The sequence below is a fragment of the Geotrypetes seraphini genome, chromosome 4, assembly GCF_902459505.1.
Source record: "Geotrypetes seraphini chromosome 4, aGeoSer1.1, whole genome shotgun sequence".
Lineage (NCBI taxonomy): Eukaryota > Metazoa > Chordata > Amphibia > Gymnophiona > Dermophiidae > Geotrypetes > Geotrypetes seraphini.
The window spans coordinates 141,287,540-141,302,032 of NC_047087.1; the positions used below are offsets into that span (position 1 = coordinate 141,287,540).

Sequence of the window (14,493 nt, forward strand, 5' to 3'; positions counted from 1 at the left end):
GAGTCATCCTGTGGTTAATTCAAAAATCTGCCCGCACTACTCATACCTAAAAAATATTTTTTCATTTTTGTTAGAGGGCGGGGGCGTGTCTGGGGGGGGGACAGAATAAGCATTACTATGGGCTAACTAGTAGCACAGGATTACAGCATGAACCCATACCACTTATAAAACAGGTGTCAGCAAGTACTCCCATGGTAATACTTTTTAATGACTGCATGTTATTAGCAACATTAGATGTGACCATTAATAGAAAAAAATATGAAAGAAGCTATTTTCTAACTGTGATATAAAAAGGACCTTAATGCATAGGAATCCCCCACATAGGACATACTAAGGCCACATTTTACCACAGCTTAATAAATTGCCCCTAAAATAATTGAGGGGAGCAAGGAAGTGAAGGAAAACAAAAAGGGGAAAGAGAAAATGATTTGCATACCGCTTTTGGGGGGGGGATTACACATTCAAAAGTTGTTTACATATGTACAGTATTAATAGAGAAAGCAAGTATAGTAGGGAGAGGTAGAAATAGTAGAGGAAGGTAGGAAAATTAAGGAGATAATACAGGAGTAGAGACAGACAGGCAGGTAAAGACAGCTGGGAGGCGAGAGAGGAAACAGGGTGAGAAAGGGAGGGGAGGTGGGAAGGCATGAGAATGAATACTGAAAGTCATAGGATGCGAAACACAGTATATAAATTACTCGTCCCTGGACACAGTGAAGAATTTTCTCAGCTCAGCACTCACTGAATTGGTTCCTATAACAGAAGCTGGTAGTGGTAACTTCTGCCAGCATAACAGGATTTGCTATCACTACAAGGAATGAAGATAGGAAAGACGACCTATTGGTGTTAGAAAGCCCAAGCGAAAAGAATTCTGGGGTAGAGACGGACCACTATAACGGATCGGAAGAGATGGACGAGGGGTGCAGGATATGTCCAGACTCACCGCGATGGCGGCCGCTACGGACTCGGGTCTCTCGATCATTATGGGTCCTGGACAGATTCAGACTATGGTATCAGTCGGACTTCAGGGTAGCAATTCCTTTAAATCCAGGCAGCAGAACAGAGATGTGTGGGAAACGCGGCTAGGCAACAAAAATCCGCGAGATCTACAGCAAAGCAACGCGAGTGTTAGGGGAGGAGCCACCATCCTTTCTCCCTCTTTCTCTCCCCACCACTCTCAGTGTTTCAGTCTAAAGCTGCCGATTGGTCAAGAACGAAGACACGCCTTTTTCTATTGTGATTTCGTTAAGAACTTGCCCCAAAATTCGGCCATGGGATTGTTTGGTCGCGTCATGAACAGATGGGAAATTGCATGCTGGTAGTTGTGGTTGACGTGTGTTGACGTTTTATTTTTTTTCAGTATTTGAAAATCAGTAGGTCTCAAAAGTTGAAAATCAAGGGAATGTACAACTGATATTTTTCTGGTCCTATTCCTGTATCGTTATTTTTTAATTTATATACCATCTAAACCTAGGCGGTTTCCATACAAGCATACATAATAAAACAACAGTACAAACAAGATCAACAAAAGCTGTATCCTCAAAACATTTTACCCCAAACTGTCTCCTTACTTTAAAAAAATCACAAAAATGCAGTATCAAAAAAAGTTGAGTCTTCAATAGCTTTTTAAACCCCAACCCTATCAGCATATAAGTGTATCTGAGTTAGGGTAGCATTCCACAATTTCACACAGGCAATAGCAAAAATGGAAGCTCTGGTATCTTCTGCATATCTTGCTTCACAGCCGTATCCAAAACATTGCATGTTCAGATCTCAATGAGCTGCCAGGGTGATAAACTGACAACAACTGTTTAAAATTAGGGTTACCTGGCCATGCCCCATCTACAGTGTCCTGCCCCAACCCTGCCTCCCACTAGTCTCACTACATACCACCCCCCCCCCCCCCTCACTAGTGCAGCCTCTCTCTCTCCAGGTCACCCCAAAGTCAGGTATGGCTCTCCGAGTCTCCCCTATTCCCAGTACCTCTGCAATTTCAAAACTTTGGACAGTTGGCAGGGTTAGCAACAGGATCCTGCTGCTGTCAGCCTGCCCCAGAAACCTTCACTTTGCAGCAATTCCTGTTCCTGGACAAACTCCAGTTCAGGAAACCATCCAGACACCCAGACAGTCCTCTGCTAACCCTACTTAAAATACAAAGATATTGAATAATACAGAGCATGATAAACAATAGATACCACCTTATAGTAGACTGCATCACCAGCAACCAATGCAGTTGGTGCTGTGCTGGTGTTATATGAGCTGTTCTTACCACACCCGTAGCAAGCTATGCTGCCACATTTTGGACTAACTGCAATGCCCAACACCTGGTCTTTGATATACCAAGGTACGAGGTGTTATAGCAGTCCAACCATGACAAAACCATCCCTTCTACAACAGTTTGAAATTCAAAAGACGATTCAACCGATGAAGCTGACCCAAAACAAGTCTGAATAGGTATCTTTTGCTTTTTTTTATATACTTTATTGCATTCCTTGTAGTTCATACAAAAAACTCAAGCTACAAATGTAACCATAAACAGACCAGAGTAAAATATTTACTAGAAACAAACGCATGAGAAAGAGGAACTTTTAACAAACAGGAATCTAATACCAAAGGAGATATTTTTCCCCCCGCCCCCCAACCAGCAGATGCAGGACAACCAAACAAAAAGAAAAATACGGCTGATGTAGCTACAATTTAAGTATTCAAAAGACTACTTCTTGCTCTAGGTCAGTGGTAGGGAACTCCGGTCCTCAAGAGCCATATTCCAGTCGGGTTTTCAGGGTTTCCCCAATGAATATGCATGAGATCTCTTTGCATGCATTGCTTTCAATGCATATTCATTGGGGGAATTCTGAAAACCCGACTGGAATAGGGCTCTCGAGGACTGGAGTTCCTTACCCCTGCTCTAGGTGTTAAGGTGTACCCGAAATGTTCCCAAATGTCAATAAAGATTTTGCCTTTTTTAGAGTCAAAGTCTGCAATATCTCTTCTCTCCATGGAGGCCTATGCAATCATCAAAGAGCACCACTGGGCCAACGTTGGAGCCTGTGATGTAATCCAACATTGAAAGAAACACTTCTTCCCCAGTAGCACAGTTCCCTTTGGTCGAGGAGCGATAGTTGTGTATTGGCCAAAAAGCATCAGAGGAGTCGGGCACCACCCACAATGCCACAGCTTAGAGATCTCTGATGCCAAGGAAGTCCAGAAGGCCAAAATTAAAGGGCAAAACCAGAACATGTGTCCCAAAGATGCCATGGCCATATTACACTTAGTACAACAATCAGACTGTTGCAGAGTTGCCAAATATTCTCTCCGAGTAGATGTATACAAATGTATTTTGTCACATACACCGCATAATTCAGTTCTGTAACTATATCTAACAAGAATTTATGATTACATTTCAAAGGTACCGGCAAGCGTGCATCTAACCAGTAGGTATCATTAAAAAGTTCTTGTCTTTCCACCATTAGAGCATCTGCCGGCAAAGATGTAACATAATGATATAATTGCCTATAGCTAAAGGCATCTAATCTAATCTTCTGTTTGTGTGTCGCACATACCTATTCAGGCTCTAGGCGACATACAGAGAGGGGTTGAAAGGGGATCAGGAGGGGGACTAAAAGGGGCCTTGAAAGGGGGAGGATAAGAGGGGGGCTAGAAATCATAGTTGTCTAGGAGCTCATCTAGCGAAAGAGGTGGAAAGATTAATTTCTAAAAAGTCAAGTAGGTTCAGCTGTCAAAGAGAAAGGTTTTCAGTTTTTTCCGGAATGTTGTATGTTTAGTTTCTTTTCTGATCATTTCTGGCAGGTTATTCTGAGATCAAACTCCTGACAAAGCTCCACAAATGGATTCATCCTGCCCTGCCTAGTGACTACCTGTGTTAAATAATGGATCCCCTTATGCGCCCAACAATGAAATCGCAAGTCTGAATAGTTTTAACAATTTCATATTTTATAGTAAGACCAGAATCAAGTCTCACACCCAACACAGTCATTTCCTTCCTCACTGTTACACTAACACCCAATACATTCATATGTTCCTGCCACAAATCATCACTCCTCCCAAACAAACATCACTTCTGTTTTTCCTACATTCAAAGTTAATCCATAAGCAGTCATCCAATCCACATCATTCCTCATATAAAAATCCAAACGAACATTCAACTCTGATCCTCAAGCTTCTTCTACTGGACAGAAAAATAAAATATCATCTGCATATTGCCTAAAAAAACAAACAAACCACCCAAAGAATCAAACAACAAATCAACCAATGCCATGGTTGGGCTGATAAATTTTCAGCGGCCCCTCATTTCTATAGTTCTGCCAGATATATGCAGTGCTGTGCATTAAACATGTACGAAACAATCCCTGCTCAATTAAGCTTACAATCGAATCAAAACAAACAGGACAAATAGAAGTCAGGGAATTTCTCACAGAGGCTATATTTCAATTAAAATTTTTAATCATAATTTTTCCTGCTGCATCTCCTTGTGACTCTGGCAAGTCACTTAATTCTCCATTTCCTGAGGTAGAAAATAAGTACCTGTATAAAATATATAAATCGCTTTGATTGTAACCACAGAAAAGCAGTATATCAAATTCCATCCCCCTTCCAATAAGAGGAAAACCACTACAATGCATTACCCCTCATTCCCAATCTTTCCAGTTTCAACAATAGCCGTAAATCCACTGAATCAAAAGCCCCTGACACATCCAAAGATATCAAACAATATGTTACATATTGTCACAGGGTGATTTTAGAGACAGAAAAGACAGGTCATATAAAGTCTACTCCCCAGCCTAAACCCAGAAAGGTCCACAAGAAAAGTACTCCTGAACAGCAGTGTTCTCATTTGTGTTCTCCTGCTTGTGGTTGGGAAAGAGGGGAACAAAAGATCATAGGAACCAATGACCCTTGAGAGGCAGTTCCAAGGGGAAAGTTAAATCAGGTGAATCAGAACAACATCTATGGGGGATCAGATTCACAGCAACACCAGGTAACTTCCAGAAAACACCAGATTAGGGAACAAGCCCCAGCTGAAGCCTATCAGGGTTCTTATAAAAACAAGCAGTTGGCTGCAGGGAGGAAACCACACGAACAGAACCATCATGGAGAAGGATGGACCTGTGAAGAGAACCCAATGGGGCCCTCAAGGAGGGACTTTGGGGACCCCTGATTTAGACCCAGGAGAAGCATTGAACAGCATGGAGCCTAGGTTAGCCCCGAGTTAGATTTAAACTTTGATACTGCTGATATTGAGATTACTGAAGATTGCCTGGAAGATAATATTGAAGAGGTTTACCCAGATGATTCTATGGATTTTGATGAAGCAAACTCTGGATTAGAAGACACTGTTATGTAGGGTTACAATATGGCTCCAGAAAAAGGAGGACAGATTGAAACCAATGGAAATAAAACCCAGATGTCTCAATCCGTCCTCCTTTTTCTGGACCCATATGGTAACCCTACTGTTATGGAGACAGACTGTGGTTAAAAGCAATGCTGGTTTTAATCCATGTTTCAGCAGTGAAGATAAAGTTTGACTTTTTTTTTTAAGTAACTCTGTGGCTGAGAACCTGTGACAATATTGCTGAATGCTAATGCTCTAAGGCAGGGGTGCCCAAAAGGTCGATCACAAAGGCAACGCGAGACGATCGCTCGTTGCCTTTGCGTTCTCCCTGTTCCCCAACGCTACCACAGGCCAGCAGCGATTACAGAAGCGCCGGGCAAGCCAGATCCCTCCCCCCAACATCAATTCTGACGTCAGGAGGGAAGGCTGCTGGCCTGTTGCGGCGTCAGGAAACAGGGAGAACTCGGCGGCAAAGGCGGTGGTGGTTTGGGGGCCTATTCTCAGATGTCGGCGGTGGCTTGGGGGCCTGTTTCCAGACAACAGCCCCGGTGGTGGTTTGGAGAGACAGACAGACAGACAGGGAGACAGAAAAAAGAGGGCATGGAGACAGAAAGAAAGAAAGGGGGGCAGAGAGACAGAAAGAAAGACAGCAGAGAGAAAAAGAAAGAAAGGGAGGCAGGGATCCAGACAGAAAGAAAAGGGAGGGGGCAGGGAGAGAGGAAGGAAAAGTTGGACTTATGGAAGGACAGAGATGTTGGTTGGGGCATGGAATGAGTTCTGGAGGAGATGAAGCATGCTGGAGGCAGAAAGGAGGGAAGAAATATTGCATGCACAGTCAGAAGAAGAAAGTGCAACCAGAGACTCATGAAATCACCAGACAACAAAGGTAGGAAAAATGATTTTATTTTAAATTTAGTGTCCATTTTGAGAATTGATATCTGCTGTCTATATTTTGCACTATGGCTCCCTTTTACTAAACCGCAGTAGTGGATTTTAGCGCAGGGAGCCTATGAGCGTCGAGAGCAGTGCGGGGCATTCAGCACAGCTCCCTGCACTAAAAACTGCTATCACGGTTTAGTAAAAAGAGAGGGGGTATTTGTCTATTTTTGTATAGTTGTTACTGAGATGAGATTGCATATTTTAAAGTCATCTGCCTTGACCTCTTTGAAAAAAAAAAACCCTGAATATAAATGATAATTAACATTTTCTCTGCATACAGTGTGCTTTGTGTTTTTTTTTAAATTTTATTGTTGGTAGATCATTTTGACTTGGTAATTTTAAAAGTAGCTTGCAAACCAAAAAAGTGTGAGCACCCCTGCTCTAAGGATTGTGTGATTGCTATGGCCAAATTTAAAGGAGGCTGTGCTGGACAATAGAACATAGTCCAGGTAGAGGCTGGTAGAGGTTTTGGCTAGATTTTTGGGTCCTACTTTTGGGGAAGGACCAACCACCGGTCAATGTGGGAGGAGGCCCTTCTGCCCTGAGTGTTTGGCTATAAGCTCTGGGTGACATGAATCCAGTCAGATCCTACAAATAAAATAGCTTTACTGAAAGAATAGACTTGCATTTGTTATGAGAAGATTTCCCTGTTTGGAAGGCTTAGCTCTGAAAGGAATAAGACTAAACTGGAGTCCTACTTTTGGTAGGCCTCAGGCCTGTTTAGGCCATTTGCTCAGTGAAAATATATTTTTTTTCTGTTTTTGGTTTTGACTGACTTGGAATGTTGAAGCTGAAATTGATCACTGCTAAAGTTTGAATATGAATGCCTTTTGAGAAGAAAGTAACTTATGAAATGCAGAAGTTTGCCTGCTGTTTTGAAATGTGATGTTGGATTGCCTGATTATTTTGGAAACAGTGTATCGCTGAGAAGTATTTGCAATATTGATATTTTGTTGAATTTAACTACCTGCATAACAACTTTATTTTGAGCTTTAAAAACTAAATTGAAGTGCAGTACATTTGATCCACCACTCACACAGCTGATAAACTGCTTGGTCAGTGCTGTGCGTTCCAGAAACTCCAGGCCAGACCCGCATGGTCAAGGCCATGCCTGGTGACAATACTGCTCAACACCTATCCTTAGAACATCCATAACTGACACCAACAATAATTCTACACTATTGGCCTAACAAAACCCAAATTGATATGGGTTCAAGCAATCCACACAATCGATAAACAGCTGTTTGAAAAACAATCTTCTCCAAAACTTTCCCCAAGAATGGAACAGTAGATCCAGAAACACCCTTTCTCACAATGATTCACTGAAGCCTGGATTCTCTAAATCAGTGTCTCTCAAATTGTGTGCCAAGGCACAATGGTGTACCCCAAAGAGATTCCAGAATTTTTCTTTATTTTTAAAAATTCCCTTCATAAGTACACACTAGAACATGTATGTCGTGTACTCAAGAGTGTGTCAATGTTATCAGTGTCTCTGTGTGTGTGTAAAGATACAACCACCCAGACAAGTATCATTCTTTGACATGATTGGTCCTTGAAAACTAACAGCAAGTCATTTTGGCTTTATTTTTTTTTATAAGAAACTTATCCTAACTTGAGCAACAAATCAAATAAGATTTTGTTACCATTTGGATCTTCTTATCTCTGACAGAAATCAAATTGAATAAAATAGAACGATTGCAGATGGTGGATGATGAAATGCGTGTTTGTCGACTTTCGAGCCACATTTTGTGTTAATTTGCACTCTAAAACAAGCACATCCATTGCATTGATTAGCAATTCTATTCTACTTTATTTTCACCATTTTTACAATTCCCATTACATAGCATAAAGAACTTTAAATAAAACATTTTCAATTTTTTGTTGGGTTTGAAATTTTATACTTTAAATTTATAATGTGCCGCAAAAAAACATTTGCTCCGTTTAATGTGCCAGAGCTAAAAAAAAGTTTGAGAGACACTGTCCTACATAGTAAAAGAGGGGGTAAGTAAATTTTCCTTAGACCACTAACGCATAGCGCAGGTTTTAGCACAGGAAGTGTCGGTAACTGCTCCAACGCTCATAGGAGTTATATGAGCGTTGGAGCAGTTACCGACACTGTCGGCACTAAAATCCACATTATGTGTTAGTAAAAGAGGGGGTTAATTCTTTACTAGTTTGATTTATTGGAAAATGTTATTGTCTGTGCTTCTATAGTAAGTATTGGTACTTCTGTTTTTACTTTTATTATAAAAAGTAAATTTGACATGGTCACAAAGTGTTACAAAATATTTGTAAATTATATGAAATTGAGTTTATATTGAGCATAAAAAATGATACAAAAAATTGACGGACTGATGAAGAATTGAAGTTCTTTCTTTTTTTATTTTTTTATTTATTGAAATTATAATAAACATAAACAAGTATTTGCACTTGCATACAGATTTAGATACAAACTATAAACAGTCTTTTAAGAGACTGATAAAATGAAAAGGAAAATTATATACAGTACTTATTTAGTCCACAATCTTAGGATCCAAGAACAAAGAAAAGACAATAAAAAGGTATGCCAAAACTCAAAAGGACAGGTTAGGAGACAAGATATTAACCCCAGACAGCCGGTTCTAGATTGCTGGTACAGCCATTGAACCAGTAACTACTCCCCCCCCCCCCCCCCCCCCCCTCTTCCTTAGCCACAATGAACTCAAGTAATTTTCGGCTCAAAAAAAGAATTTTTACCCTCAAATGACATACCGCATTTAGAAGGAAATTTCAAAATAAAGGATGCTTCTAAGGCAATAACCCTAGGGGCTCCTACACTAGAATACCATGCAGTACTGGTCTATTTAGCGCGGGCCGGTAGCGATGTCGCCGCGTTAATGTCACCATCGCGTGGTGCATGCCGCATTAGTAAACAGGGCGCAACAAAGGCAGGTATTAGCGCGCAGTAATCCAACAGCATTCTGCCTATTCATCTTATGGGTCCAACTTTTCTACATGTCCTGAGTACAGTAGTTTAGTGCAATCCAATACACACACACACCCCTTAAACAAAACTGTGGTAACTTTGTTTGTTGAGCATGTGGGAGCTGTGCTTCTTCCTATGGTTCCCATGAGTGTTGAGAGAAGTGGTCAGGCTACAAAAAGCACTAGTCTGCTTCTGTAAAAGGTGTGTATGGTGTTTACTCACGCAGACAACAGCGTATCATTAACCTTAATGCTGTCCTACTGTCGCTTCATTCTCATACATTAATGTCACTACCAATCTGTCCTAGTGGTGTTTGTTTAGTGCTATTCAGGGTGCATTGTGTCCGGTGCTGCACCTGACACTCCATGACACTCCTTGTTGTTTGCTCATAAGAATCCTTACCATGCTTGGGGAAAAGAGGGGGGAGGGGTGAATTAGTGTAGCTCTGATCTCACTATGAGTAAACAATACTGTGTGCAAACACACATGTTCCCTATATAAGGCTGTATGTGTAACAGCACAGTTTTACTGTACACATGGTGAGGTCGGTGGATGAGGCCAGCAACTGAAACAAAAACACCTCTACCCTGAGGCTCTGTCATATGTAACTCATGAGGAACATTTCAACTGCTTTATTCGGTCAGACCATTGGTCGGACCTTCTCACGGTCACCAAGGCAGCTCTCTAGTATCTTGGCAAAACCCAAAGAGCGCTATCTGGCTACCTCCTCATATCAAGATCACTGACTAGGGACTTTTCCTCAAGGAACCGATAGCCACAGGTATGTTGCCCAACGACCCTGTAGGTGGACTTTTCCTCCAGGAGGCCTCCCGCTCCGTGTTCTATGAGAACTGAGTCTTGCAAACATTACAACTGCCTTACTGGGTCAGGTCAACTGTCTCTCTAAGGCAGTAGCCTCTTTTCATGGTGTCTAATATATTATTCTTAAAAACCTCAAAGTGAAAATGCTCCAATGAAGTATCCAGTGGGATTTGAACTAGGAACCTCAGAGGTTGGGAGGGTTGGGGGGGGTGACATCAAGTTTACCAGTACACCACAGCTCCTCTACACATACACATATGACAGCATAGATGGTAATGTATGTATCAACGTTGCTACACTCTAGATTGTTCTGTGATTCTCACACTCCATGTCACAAGTGTTAGGGCCCATAGACAAGAATGGCAGTTCAAAATGCAAAGGGGTAGTGTGGAAAAGTGCCTCTTTCCAACACAGTAGCTTCACTTGGATGCAGAGTAGCCTGAAGCCTTGTTGTGAGCTATTGGTTGATTTAAATCAGGGGTGCCCACACTTTTTGGGCTTGCGAGCTACTTTTAAAATGACCAAGTCAAAATGATCTACCAACAATAAAATTTAAAAAAAAACACAAAGCACACTGTACGCATAGAAAATGTTAATCATCATTCCTATTCCAGGGTTTTTCAAAGAGGTCAAAGCAGATGACTCTATGCACTGTCACCTCACTAACAACCATACAAAAACAGACAAATACCCCCTCCCTTTTTACTAAACCACGATAGCAGTTTTTAGCGCAGGGAGCTGCGCTGAATGCCCACCGCTGCTCTCGACGCTCATAGGCTCCTTGCGCTAAAAACCTCTATTGCGGTTTAGTAAAAGGGGACCACATTGTAAAATATAGACAGCAGATATAAATTCAGATACATTTTGATCACTAAATTTAAAATAAAATCATTTTTCCTACCTTGTCTGATGATTTCATGAGTCTCTGGTTGCACTTTCTTCTTCTGACTGTGCATCCAATCTTTCTTCCCTTCTTTTAGCCTGTATGCATCCTCTCCTCCTGATGTCATTCCCCCCCCCCCCCAACGTTTTCTTCCTCTCTCCCTGCCCTCTCTTTCTTTCTCTCTTCATGCCCCCTTTCTTTTTTTCTGTTTCTCTTCTTTCCTTCTGTCTCCCTGCCTGCCCTCTTTCTCCCTCCCTGCCCTCCCCCAAGCCACTACCACTGCCGCTGCCATCGGATAACAGGCCCCCAAAGCCGCCGGCCAAACTCTCCCTGCTTCGGGCCCACCAGCATTCCTCTCCCCGACGTCAATTCTGCCATCGGAGAGGAAGTTCCGTTGGCCAGAACTTCCTCTCCGACGGCAGAATTGACGTCGGGGAGGGAAGGCTGATCGGCCCAAGATCGACCTATTGGGAGAAATGCTGCCGGGTCCTGCCTTTGAGGAAACAGAAAGTAGGCAGGACCTGGCAGCAAGACGAGCAAATCGCAAGCTTCACTGACCTATCTCCCGCTTTAGCCCGCGAACGGGGCTCTAACATGTGCGTGCAGGCTTTCCTTCTCCCCCCCCCCCGACATAACTTCCGGTTTCAGAGGGAAGAGAAGGGAAGCCGGTACAAGCACACATTAGCCCCCTGAGCATAAGTTCTCCAAGCCGGTTTTTTTTTTTAAAATGTTGAGCAGCGGCGGCAGCAGCAGAATTCAGGAACGGGCCAGTCATGAGGGGAAAAAAGAGAAGGGAAGAAGGGAACCCGCTCTGCGATCGACTGGGGTCGCCTGAGCGAGCAACCTGTCAACCGCGATCGACATATTGGGCACCCCTGATTTAAATGAACACTAGTCCAAAAAAGGTCACACACCCCCACACACACACCCACTTCCTGTGAGCTATTGGTTGATTTAAATGAACACTAGTCCAAAAAAGGTCTCACCCCTCACCCCCTCCACACACACACACACACACTTCCTGTTTAGCTTTAAACTTAATACAGTTGGTAGAATTCTTGTTTAGTCTGAAAGTGGAAGGAGGTTGTAGAACAGACAGGACAAGTTTTTCAGTAAGTGCAATCTGGGTATATATATTATTAATCTGTGCACGCACACACACAGAAAGTTAATAGGATTTCTTATGCACATACTAACAATTCTGTGTTTCAGTCTTTCTAGGACCCAGTGCTGGCAGCCAGGCCTCTTCCTCCTTTTTATCAGGTGGAGCTGCTACCGCAGGTAAGATAGTGCCTGGCATAGATGGGGGAGAGAGAGGGCTAACAGTGAAGGAGGAGGCAAGCTGACATGATGTTTTGGATTTCCTGTCTTTCTAGGACCCAGCTCTGACACTCAGGCCCCCTCCTGTGCACCAGCCAGACCATCCAGTCCTCCAGGTAAGAGAGTGCATGTTATAGATGGGAGGAGCTTGGGAGAGAGGGTGGGGGTGTAACATTGAGGGAGACAATCTAATTCTCTGTGCTTTTGCAATTTCTGTCTTTGTAGGAACCGCCCCAGCCAGCCACGACCCCTCCTCAGCCCCAGCCAGCCCAGCCTCTAGGCCAAGTAAGAAAGGGCATGGCCTAGATGGTGCAGGGGGGGACATACGTCGGCAGGGCAGGAGGTGTGGAATAGGCTAGGCCAGGGGTAGGGGTGTCCTCGAGAGGCGCAGCCAGGCCAGGTTGTGTGGATATGCACAATGAATATGCATGAGATAGACTTGCATCTCAAGGAGGCAGTGCATGGCAATCCATCTCATACATATACATTGTGGATATCCACACAACCTGACCTGGCTGCGCCTCTCGAGGACACCCCCCCCCCTTTATTGCCTAATCCTGGCCTAGAAGATGTGACAGTGAGGGGAAGAGAGAGTGCTAAGTAAGGGGGAGGGGGTACGAGATTGACCTTGAAGGAGGAGATGATGTGAGTGTGTCTTTGCATGTCTTCCAGTCTCTGCAGGCTCAGCCTCGCCCAGCCAGCCCCATGCCTCTGCTGAAGACGTGCCAGCCTCTAAGGCAGGTAAGAGGGGCAGATGAGGGTGGGACCACAGCAGCTTTCTCTCTTGGCCTAGCGGAGAGGAGGGAGGGGGGATTAACCTTGAGGGAGGAGAGGCTCTGACCCTCTGTCTCTCCATGTCCTCCTGTCTCTGTAGGCAGCGCCTCACCTAGCCAGGACACCACCTCCCTGCCACGCAGCCAAGCCTGTAGCCCAGGTAAGAAAGGGCCTGGCATAGATGCAAGATGGGATGATAGGGGAGGACAGACATCGGCAGGAGGCGTGGAATTGGCGAGAAGTGACAGTGAGGGGAAGAAAGGTTTCTGCAAGGCAGGAGGAGGGGGGAAATGACCTTGAGGGAGGAGGCAATCTGACTGTGTTTTGTTTGTTTCTAGGAACTACCTGGACAGGTCTGGCCTTCCCCTCCTCTAGCAGTGAGGAGGTGGAGCAGGAGGTGGGGTGTCATCATCTCCCAGCACCCTCTCCCTTCCCCCCCCCCACCAACACCACCACCACTGCAGCAGCCAGCAGCCTGTGTGGATGCTCTGGGGGAGCTCCAATGTCTGCATGCCCTCCAGACTCCATTTTAAGAGGATGGAGGCATGCGGGCAGGCAAGGGTGCAGGAGATGGCTGGGATGAGGCAGGACGTGAGAGCAGGGATGGAGGGAATCAGGCAGGACATGAGAGCTGGGATGGAGGGAATGAGAGCTGGGTTGGAGGGAATGAGGCAGGACATCAGGGAGCTCACTGCAGCAATTCTGCAGCTAGCAGAGGCCAGGGGACAGCCAGCCCCTAATCAGAGAGGTCTGGGAAGGGGGCATTCAAGGGGTCGGGGGAGACCCCCAAAAGTGCCCCGACTTGGGCATTAGGGTGTAGTTTGTGTTGGGGGAGGGGGGAAGGTATGTGTTGAGGGAGGGAGGGACACATTGTACATAAATAAAACATTTCTTTATTGCACTATATACTGTTTCCTTGCTGTAGTCATTTTGTGATTCTTTTCAAAGTGCTAGGTAGACACTTGAGTGTGTGTGCATCACGTATTGACCCTTAGTCTCCCCCCTGCAAAAAGCTTTTGCATCCTATTGGATTGGATTCTGACAACGGTGAACACGAGGTTAACTCTAACTGCCTTATCCGTCTTTGAAATGGCTGTTCAGGCTTGTCTGATGCGGCTAACATGGTAATATCAGAATGTACTGGCTGGAGTCAAGAAGTATGCCCAGTGCGGTGACTTTACATAGCACTGTTGCTGCGGTTCTCCCCCCTCCCTTTTAAACCTTGGGTGACATCCTTCCAAAATTACAAGGAAATATACTTATGGAGTTCATCCGACCCACAATTGGTAGAATGGCAGTCACCCACTTCCTGGGTTTGGGCACTTGTAATAATGCAATAGTTCAGAAAGGGTCTTGAGATCTGAAACTTTGAGAGTCAACTCTTGCATTGTGCCTCAGGATCTACCTGGGGGATGGGGGGGCGCTAACGTGCCTCCC

General features: G+C 44.2%; 1 protein-coding gene and 1 long non-coding RNA gene across 3 annotated transcripts in view; one reads left to right on the plus strand and one right to left on the minus strand.

Moving 5' to 3' along the window:
• Positions 1-1,172, minus strand: part of LOC117359654 (septin-7-like) — a 202,241-nt gene extending 201,069 nt beyond the window's left edge. For both annotated transcript variants that reach the window (XM_033942850.1, XM_033942849.1), the window contains exon 1: positions 944-1,172. In XM_033942850.1, the coding sequence (XP_033798741.1) occupies positions 944-982 (39 nt within the window). In that variant the 5' untranslated portion in view covers positions 983-1,172. The remainder of the gene's footprint in view (positions 1-943) is intronic.
• A 3,928-nt stretch (positions 1,173-5,100) lies between these two features.
• Positions 5,101-13,772, plus strand: LOC117360139. Its single transcript, XR_004539363.1, has 5 exons — positions 5,101-5,218; positions 12,175-12,243; positions 12,339-12,398; positions 12,955-13,023; positions 13,157-13,772. It is a non-coding gene; the product is annotated as an uncharacterized LOC117360139 (long non-coding RNA).
• Positions 13,773-14,493: the final 721 nt, after the last annotated feature.